General features: G+C 40.3%; 1 protein-coding gene across 1 annotated transcript; it reads left to right on the forward strand.

The window, feature by feature from the left end:
* The first annotated feature begins 43 nt into the window (after positions 1–43).
* LOC136425107 (uncharacterized) lies at positions 44–5,696 on the forward strand. Its single transcript, XM_066413898.1, has 5 exons — positions 44–604; positions 1,914–1,968; positions 3,034–3,230; positions 3,967–4,125; positions 4,849–5,696. Exons 1-5 carry the CDS (start codon positions 586–588, stop codon positions 5,265–5,267), a joined length of 849 nt encoding a protein of 282 aa, XP_066269995.1. The 5' UTR covers positions 44–585; the 3' UTR covers positions 5,268–5,696.
* Positions 5,697–10,787: the final 5,091 nt, after the last annotated feature.

Below are 10,787 nucleotides of genomic sequence, written 5' to 3' on the forward strand. Positions count from 1 at the left end.
TTGTATTTAAAACTGCCCTTGACTAAAGCTATAGAACAGCTCAATCTCTCACTCTCTCCTTTTCGTTTACGTAAAGCAAATAGCTTAGAAAAGCATCGTGAAATTGGATTTTCGATTGATAAAAAGTCTCATAAGCATTTCCTTTGATAACTGTAATTGCATGGTTTAGAAATGGAATAAATCTGAAATGACACAGAGCAAACCGGAATGTGCTATTCTCAAAATCTGTATGGTATTTCCTTCAATAGAGCGAGGCGTTATTGTAGTATATGTCCCTAGAGACACATATGATCCATTGGTTTTTTTGTCACGCTATGTTCAAACCGTGTTTTTCTTTCACGCATTACATCGCATTTATCATACACACGCCATGTCTGACAACAGACCGAACAAACCACACAAAGACTCTAGGGAAATTGCTAATTGCAATGACGTAAACCCACGTTACAACATGTCGTGTGCAATCAGTTCTTACATTATTGAAATTCTGAATGACAGCGTTGGTGAGATATGCGTGACTCGAGATACCGTAGATTCCACCTGTACATCTTACCGCTCCCTTAAGACAACCGAAAACAAGCGGCCATGGGTTTCACAGAGAAAGGTATTTTTACGATTGTATATTATGATACTAACAACATTATTATTATTCTGACATATCGTGTCAATGCCGTTTTATGAGACAATATAAAATTGTGCACAGTTGAAATTTTGTTAAGATTTCAAATGTAGAAAATAGACATTTCGACAGTCACATTTCGACATGTAATAACAGAATTTCCTTAAATTTTATAAAGGATCTTATGTAGTAAAATGTCGAAAATATGTTGACCCAATTGTTAATGATATCATTTCTTGCATATCATAATAATTCAAGAAAAAACACAAGTTCGCATGAATTTCCATTACATTTTGTGATAGTTTGTATATTGAGAAAACGAAGCAAAAAATAAGAACAGGCCTTTCCGGTTATATGAATAAAACGCTGATGGTTTTCAAATCTGTGATAATGAGGTCACCTTGGGTTTCTTAGTAACGGATGTCAACAAATCTTCGATGCTACTCAGTCGTAATATCTAACGTATGCTAAGCTTCTACCAATAGTTTAACTATTTCTATATCGAGCACAATTATGATGTTGTCACAAAACAATATATGTTGGAAAATAGAATTCATCATAACAGAATCGTCTTACCTTTTAAGACAGAGGTTGCAGCCTTGAGCACGTATGTTTGAAGAAGAGCTTTCTTTGCACGGGACCTGTTATCAATATTTGATGTGAAAGTCCATGAACTGCAAATTAAGACTCCTAGCGGCTAAATTGTTTATTGCAAACCGTATTTTCAAAGCCATTTTGTCAAAGGAAATTTTTAATAAGCCTGATTCGGTATGTAAAATCTTATGGAAAACGTTAAAACTACCCTATATATCGCCTTAAGCATGTTGGTCAGTCTATTGTCTATCTTAAGATTCACCAATTAAATGCATTGGATAAGAAACCCTTACGGTTTATCCCACAAAATCCGAAAAGTGTTTAGAGTGTTTTTCCACATAGGCGTGGCCAAGCAATAATATACACTAAGCTACAATAGCTTTGTCTTCAGACGAAATGTAATACATACTCCATGTAGGTCACTAGCGTATCAATTCCACTTGTCATAGACAGACGCCTTTTTACGGGGTTCACTCGATATACAACTATCATTTACAGTCCTTTCAAAATAGCTCAGTCGTTTTGTTGACTCACTACAGCAACTTGAAAAGACAAGCTCAAATTTAGTAAAATCAGTCCACCACAGCAACCCCCTAGTGGTGCGTAGCAAATAATGGCTATCGTAAGCGGTTGGGTGCACTTCAGCTCGAACATGGCGTAGTTCGATCTACTTAAACATTTTTCCCATCTTGTGATTCAGTCAAAAACATCATAGCGATGGCTAGGGGGCCTCCCAAAGCTCCGCTGAGTAAAAGGTTGGTACACGAATTTACGCTGTCTGTTGGTGTGGGCACATTTGTCGTGTTTGTGTTTAAGTTTTCGTCAGGTTTTCAGCGATGTTTTGACAGAACTAATCGTCGATAAGGATCTAAGGCCCAATTTACACTTGTTCTTTTGACTGTAGTACTACACATCGTAGCTGTCAGGCCCTTTTCCCTGGTATTTCGCATCAGATAAAACCCCTACCATTTCACAAGTAAAAACCGTGCTGAAATTCCCGCCCGCGATTTTTCAAAGGTCACAATAGGTCACTACAGTTTCATGGCAATCGGGGAACAGCGGGTGTCCGACTAGGCTTCCTGTCATTGAGTGTAAAGCGGACGTGAAGTTGTAGTGTACTTCAGAAGTGGACTGCGATGTATAGTACTACAGTTTCAAAAAACAAGTGTAAATTGGGCCTAAGGCAAGCCTTTTTGTACGACATATTCACGGCTGTCCAAGGAACATCATAACTTTGCTGTCGTAAACGAATGTGGCCGGGTACTTTATTACACTAGTGCTAACTGTTGACCATAGATCTATAGAGTGTATTCATGTGAGTTTGCCAACAGATTGGCTGCTCTAGAATTTAGCCGCATTACTTAGATACTTTTTTGTTGATGACATATGATTATGATGGACCAAATCAGGAGAGAAATGTTGGCATACTTTTATGTACGTCTGGCTTTTCTCAACAACAAAAAACTTACGTTAAACGTCGCCACACAAAAATTTGGACAAGAAGGATCGCGAGTTTATAGTCGCTTTTACAAAACTACGGATCGCTGAAAGCATTTCCTTTTTTATTTCCTCATGTGATGCGTGTGATGTTGTATATCAATGCAAGGCTTCATATACTGTAAATGCTTATTTCGTGCTAAGGCGAAAACGGAGTGTTTGCGGTGGTTTTAAGTTTGCGGCAGCGCTATATTGCTACAGTAGTGGACAAAAATGTTCGCGGTGGTTTTAAGTTCGCGTTGAAACGTCACCGCGAAAACCGCGAACATTTCTGCAATTACAGTACTACAATGTTGATGATGATGTTCCTATGTTGTAAACAGGGTGAAGATTTTAGCCTCTGTGGGCGCCGCGGCAACTATTGTTGGTTGGGGGATGCTTCTGACCTGTATGGCGCTGCCGGATTGGATGTCGTACGACAGTCCCACAAACAACACCAGAACGGTCATCAGTCTCTGGATGGAGTGCGTCACAACCACCGGACAAAACGGCACGACCACGACCTGTTTAGGATATATGCGTAAGTATCTTTTTCTCCTATTGTATCATATCTCTGACTCATATCTAATATATAGTATGTAAAAAACTATGTAACGTGTTATTCGACCTTATATCTAAGGGGAGGGGGGCTTCGTACATGTACAAAATGTATTCATCAATGATATGGACTGAATATGTGATCCCAATCTTCGTTTAGACCAAAACAAGGACATAAGATTTTCTTCATTTCTTGATTATCATATCTTAAATGTAAGGGTAAAACAGGATTATGTAAATGTAGATTACTCGAGCTTAGAGCTAAGATAGGGGGCGCTTTGTATGTGAACAAAATGTATTCATAAACGATAAGCACTGAATAAATATAACTTTATGGCACAGCAATTGTACAAGGTACAAAGTATGGCATCTACGTATACCGGTACTTAACTACATTCCATAATCTACTTGATAAAGAGTGTATAGTATGGGAGCATGAGCTGTTACAATCCTTTGAAGAATTTCTAACGTATCTAGACATTCTTTGATCTTTATCGTTTAGACTATAGTAAAGGGCTTTTGTAGCATACAATCTTACAAAAAAAGTACGGTGGTTTATTACATGTATTTCAAAAAGACCATTAACACATTGTACGCAATGTTGGTGAGTTTTGAAAAATGACCTTTAAGGCAATTCTTAAAGGCAATCTTAAAGGCAATTCAAGTGAAGGTAACGGTAGCATTTTAGATGACATATTTATTATTCGTTATTACGACAGTATCATTGGATGGTCCGGGGTGGCCGTGGACGCTTACCCGATGCAGTATGCTACACGCGTTCCTATTCGCCATTGGTGGCCTGGTCTCCTTCATAAGTTTCCTACCGGAACAGTCTCTCACCATCCTGGCAGCCGGGGCCGTCTGTAACTTGGTGGCAGGTCAGTGACCTTTCAAAGTCGTGGAATGCTGTGATATTATAATTGATAATGAAAGATAAAAAAAGCCGATCCCGGCGGTGGTGTTCTCGTACTCATTGATAATGAGGATGAAAGAAACAAGCATTTCGAAACAACCAAAACAATATTCCTGAGCTTTCACCATCTAGAAGACCTCGAAAAACTACATTTCTACTAAGATCCCAAAACCCACTAATCATTATTAAAAACGTGGGACTTTTCATCAGCCACTGCCTACAAAGAAGAAGTCAAACCCTCCAGTAATGTTGTATGTAGAAACATTAGCTAGATGCATAGAATAGACACTCGTTACCATTGTTACCTTACTACTGTTTGTACCCTTGCAATTAACCTACGGGCATGAATTTGCAAATAAAAGATTGTTGATAATCATCAAGCAGATGTAAGGGGATAGAAGAGAGATAGACGCTCACTACTAGAAATACGTACAACATGCCGCAAAAACAACCCATACCCTACGTCTGCTTGGATATTGAAATACTAAAGCTCGCAAGCGAATAGAATGCGAAAATCTTATTTTTGTTACCGTTGCTTATTTTATGAACCCATACTCTGAAAATAACTTAGTATACCATCGTATGTGTGCATGAGCCGTGTAGCCTCAGGTTAGCAATAGATTAATATGTAAACATATAGAAGGGTTATTGTTAAAAGGTTATCATTTTTACATGTTATTTTCCACAGCTGGGCTGACTCTCATGTCCATGATTGTGTTCACGGCCGCCATTCTCGTTCCCATGATTTCGTCGGCCACAGCGACTGGGTACGAGAACACCGCCGCCGGGATCGGCTTCTACTTGAGCTGGTTCTGCACCATTCCCAATGTCGTCGGCGGTGTCCTCGGCATCAAGACGGCAACAGAACACAACAGGATAGTCAAGGACAAAGCTATGCAACAACTGAAGTTGTTTATGCAGTCCCAGGCCAAGGAGGCTGAAGACGCGGTCGCGGCAGAGGAAAATGGCGTCGACAGGCCAAAACCGTCGCCATGGGGAAAAGTTGCTCTGACCAAAATGAACGGGACTAAAAACGGGATCGGACTCCCGAAGAAGAAATTCCTCGCGCCAATCGTGGACCACAGCGGCATGGCACCGATCGATTAGATCATGTCATTGAAATACATGAGTGATTGTACAGTTCTATGTAAATTTGTACAAAAGTCATGAATATCTTGAGGAGATAACACGAAATGCGAAAGAAATTAAGTTAATCCAAACTGTCGGCAGTAAAATGCCGATCGTCGTCAGAGGACGAATGGGCGGGTAGTTTATGACGCCCTCCGTCTCTGTTCATGTTTCGTGAAAAGAATATACCTAGCTATATTAACGAAAAGGTCTTAATGATAGATACGTTTGGTACAATGCAGAATTCTGGCGTGAAAGTCACAATGCAGGAGACAATATCAATTTCAAAAGATAACACGTGGAATTGCAGTGCATAATTATGTCATCTTTGCGATAAGTAATTGTAAGATATCATGTTTTAGAAGTCGATACATTTGTTTTCTTGAACATTAAACCGATAAACCTGGAGATTGTGTCACGGATATCTTTTGGTAAATAAGAAACAGCATTTATATGAATAACCACAAGTAGAAGTCTTAGACAAGGGCCAAAAAGTTAAGCCTAAAGTGGGAAAATAGCTCGCTCGACGAACCTGCGAGCTCTAATTAGGACATTTATGGCAGCAACATGGCTGATTTCTTCTCAATCACTGCGCGTGCGCGATTTTTAAGGATCGGCCGATGTCCGTAGGACACCGAGCACGTCAGAGGAACAAGGGTAGATTTTCAACCTAAAAATACGTTTGATTTTCTGTCGATTTTGAAATTCGGCAATATTCCGTCAATCAGAAAATTCGACCGTAGGTTTTTGCCTGTGTCTGTGTAAAAAGTGACCCAACTGTCTTGATAAGGCGCATAGAGGTGGCGCCCATCTCCATTTCTGTAGCCCTTGGGCCACACATTTGTGAAAATCACTACAGCATGGGGCTATTCCACTGGTAGTTGTGAGTGTTTAACTTCCACACTCTTTCCCCAAATGCTAAGTGCTAAGCAGAAAAAACAGTCTGTACCATTTTCTAAAGTCTTTGGTATGATCCGGCTGGGGATCGAACTTACGTCCTACCGTGTGCAAGGCGAACACTCTACCAACTAGGCCATTGCACCAGATTGACGCCGGCCCTAGGGATACACAAATATTTGACCCAATGTCCAAACCGAGATATGCTGTTGTGCACGTACTATTCTAATGTCAGGGCCGCTAGTTTGAACACGAAGGACAAGGTCGTCTCTTTGTTTAAGTACATGTATGTCACTCTTAGGTGATTAAATGCCCTCTCCGCTACAGACGTGGATGGTTACCAAGATAGAGATTGAAAAAAGAACGGCCTTTTCTGTTTCTGAACCCGCATAAAGGAGAAATGTTCACATCGTAAATGTTAGTTTAATGAGACAAAGGGTTGCAATATCTCTTATCACAAGATATGAAAAGAAGTGAGTTGGTCTTCATTTGGTGGATTATTGATACCATATATCATGCAGTAGTAGTATATTCAGACTTGGGAATATGGTGTATAGAAAGTGGAGGAGGAATGCCCTAGTAACACACGTTCACTCAGAGATTGTCCTAATTTTGAACCCGGCACAAACGTGGGCCGTTTCTGTCAGCGTCACATGAAAAGGCACTCGATTCATGTCGCTGTTACAAATTCTACCGTATCCAAGGCACAAGGGCATGCGGCGGGTCGGCTTCAGACTTTTCATGACGCAATGAAAACACCGCTCTGAAGACCGACTTGACACTCCTGGCGCACAGCTCTGACGGACCATGTAAGTAGTGTTTCATTGTTTTACGAACTTCTTCCAGTGTCCCGTGAAGAAGAAATAGGATTCTTTAACGTCATGTCCTCCCTATGGTTCATTACCACTCTGATAAGGACAAAGGTTGTTACGTCAACAATGAGTAATATTTAAAGGAACAAAATCATTTTAGGGACCGTTCAACCTCAAAAACATGTTTTTTCTTGTATGACGTACCGTTTGTCTAAATCAGATTGGAGAGATTGGAATCAAAAATCAAAAACAGTCCTTAGGTCTGGAAGTTAATAGTATATATGGCCCTATGGTAGTCTTATTGGAAAACACGCAGTACAGCATATTAAGTTTACGCGAATGAAATCCTTTCAGGAAAATGTTGAAATGGATTGTATGCGTTTTTCATGTAAATCTCGGCACTCTGCCTTCGATCTATCGGTAAATATGAATTAACTAACAGAAAAAAGATGAAGTTTAAACGTCCCAAACGTAAACTTTGCCTTTTCTCCTTATAACTTAAAAAGAAACAACGGTTTAGAATTACAGCGAACTGCCCTGTACATGTATTTAGGCTGCTCACGCTGACATACTAGCATCTGTCACCTTCCCTAGCCTCTACCAGTCTCCGCGGGTCGCTGCGAAAATAGTAGACATTGGCCAAATAGAGTCAATTGTATGAAGGGAGTCGGCTACAGAGAGAGGGTCCAATAGGCAACGGATGGGAATGTTATCCTCCATGGCCAAAGTCCCCCGGCAAATGTTCTCTCTATTTCCGACGCAGTTAGTCTGGTAGAGACTACCCCTTCCCTTCCAACTATTGCGAATTACTTCACCATCTGGAAGATCAGGAATATTTTCCGTATGTCCTCTAACTCTTAGCTTTGCTCCAATCTGTAGCTAATGGTTTTAACATGTAGTTCATTTGACTGGTCATATAAACCTACTAGTAGTCAGATCTTTTATAGCTCTGACGTACGATACAAACATGTTTAGGCAGGTGCATTTTGGTTGTTGTTTTTAAATTGCTGCCAACATATGCGCACCCGTATGTCGTATATGTATGGCTGGCATCACAAAACGTACACACCACAGCAACTGCACTTGGCTTAGCGCAAATCCCCTTTCCCCACGTTTTGCAAAAATATCATAAGCCCAGTGTCAATACTACTGACACTAAACGACATTAGGGACAATGTGTTAAACATTACTAATCTAAGAATCTTAATCACAACAAAAACACATGTGTTAAAGTAACAATACCATATCTATGATTTATGAAGGAATTAGTGCTGTCTTACTACCCTTTGACGGCTAAAGCTAGGTGATATGCTCAGTACTGATAACTTTATTGCAAGTTCCTGCCCGAAGGCTAATTGCAGACAAACAAGTAAATGGGAATACATGGGAATCAAAACTAGTTATCTAGACTACTGTGAAAGTTCTAAGTTAACTAAGGCTGACTATGGTTGTGGTTGGGTTTGATCTTTTTTGAAGGCAGTGGAAAATGAAGAGACCCACGTTTTGTATCGTAAGTGGGTTTGTTGATTTTAGTAGTGATATGAATTTTTGTAAGCTATTCAAATGGTGAAAGCTAGGGGCATTAACGGAAGCTGTTTTGCAAAATGGTGTAGTAAATTACTGTTTGCCAGAGGTTCACGAAACGCTGCTCAGATGAGTTATCAGGACAATGTGTGAGTTTACCCGTTCGGTCTCGGCATGTGGGAACATTTCTGATTCGTCCATAGCAACAAGATGGCGGCCAGCGCCACAATGGCCACTTCAGACGAGAGCAGACGACTTTCGCATGTGTTCCCATGGCAACCACCTGACCTTCGACCCGAGATAACATGAGATGAAAGAACCGTTATCTACACATGTCACCCGGCTGTTCAAACATGGCTCTTATTTCTTAGACTTTGCTACTTTCAACAGTGTTTTTTCTCTGATAACAACATTGCCCATAAATTTCCCGCAAATAACTTCACATCCTTAGTTTAACCTGATCGATCCGTGAAGAACAACAGAGATTCCAATCGCTCAATCACAATGTCTACATAGCTTCAGCACTTGTTAGAGGTCATATCATCTATCTCTGATTTGATTTAAATGACCCCAACACACGAACGTGCGACACTAAGGCCAAGGACGTTGAGCTAACTTTTTCCAGAGCAAGAAATCTCAGATTCCACTTGTACAAACACAAATGTGCGACTAGTTTTACTTCAAGGTTCAATCTATGATGTAAAGTCATTTTTAGCCAGTTCCGTTCTTCCATTTCTTTCAAGGGTGACATTCTGAATTTGATACAGAAGAAAGCGTAAGTCGTAAAATATGCAAAACTCCATCTAAACATTAGGCGATCAGAGATGGTAGACTTCACCCCTTCGCGTCCACAGGTCAGAAGAATACATACGGACACGCCAAAAACATTGACATTTACATAACTTCTTTTCCTTTGGGTGACACGACCATGATTGAATACGTCTTATATTTCTTTAAGAAAGGCGGTCTCCTTCTGCGGATACCATTTACAACTGCTCGTTTTGTTGTAGGGACGACGGAATGTTCATCTCTATCTCATCTTATCTTATCAATAAGATACCGGTAGATTACGGTGAGAAGCCGGTGACTTATGGCATCATCACTGTTTATTGTTGACACCTTTGTGTACACAAAGAAGGGTGAGGGGATCGCGCGATGTGTGCTGTGACGTCACTGACTGATACACTTATCAATTAATTCTTGTGATGAGTGTGCTTTAGTATTATATCATTTACAGCTAGCTACTGAGGTGAAGACCTCTTATCAAAGCTTTTATAAAAGGGGCGTTCTACATCGTTCATACACCGCGCACAACATAACGCATGCAACACATTACAACACATTACAACACAAACAAAAACACACAACAAATTAAAGACAAAACATACAACACTCGCAACGTAACACATGAAACACGCCGAAATTCATCAACACAAGACCGCATACCACAACTAAATACTTTACAACACAACACCTTTAAGTTACAACACAACAAAATTGACACTGTATTGTCCTAACTACACCCAAACCACACACAGAAGCTTACAAAGACTTTATTTGAAACTTTGATACTTTATTATCCCACTTACTCTAACATATGTGTAATGGGCACAGCGAGACAGGTGGCTTATTCTTCTCTCCAGCTATCTGTAAACTTCCAAAGAGATCTGCAAATGTGCTCACTCCCTGCATCTATGGTTCCGACTGTCAATCATTAACAGCTTGACCAACCCCGTGTGACGTTTTGAGACTAATTGAGTTTACTGGACACGAAGTTTGTCCGTGGTCGTGGTGCGATTTACAGAGTCCCGCTGGGATCTAAACTGACATCAGCAGACGATTTGTGGCACAGTTAGCATCACCGTGCAAGTACAGGGACATAGCTACGGAATAATCTGATAGGTAAGAAGAGTTTTGCGTGTTTTCTTGTCTTACAGACCCCAGTTTTAAGTCATGACCTTGTACTTTGTGATATTGATATAAGTTTAATCGCCTGTTGTTGTCACTCTTATTCGTTGACTAGGTGGTCACGCATATATACTCCCATTGTATTATGATTTGTGCTTCATGTTCTAGCATTGTTTGAAACACACAAAACTCTTTATTTGATTTCGATCAGCTGCACCTAAAAGACTTGTTTAACCTTTAGCACAATGAAGTAGCAGTTTGGCACCCCATTCGTTATTGGTTACAGAGTTAGGCAGGAGGGAGAATGTTAAATTAATGCGCTAGATACTTTTCTTACTTCGAGCGCAGCTACATGTAC

Source organism: Branchiostoma lanceolatum, chromosome 19 (genome assembly GCF_035083965.1).
Source record: "Branchiostoma lanceolatum isolate klBraLanc5 chromosome 19, klBraLanc5.hap2, whole genome shotgun sequence".
NCBI classification, from domain to species: Eukaryota; Metazoa; Chordata; class Leptocardii; order Amphioxiformes; family Branchiostomatidae; genus Branchiostoma; species Branchiostoma lanceolatum.

Bases quoted from the DNA above. Each gene is read 5' to 3' on its own strand.
- LOC136425107 (XM_066413898.1), top strand. The intron at 3,231-3,966 runs GTAAGTATCTTT...TTATTACGACAG, and splicing joins GACCTGTTTAGGATATATGC to TATCATTGGATGGTCCGGGG. The intron at 4,126-4,848 runs GTCAGTGACCTT...TATTTTCCACAG, and splicing joins CGTCTGTAACTTGGTGGCAG to CTGGGCTGACTCTCATGTCC.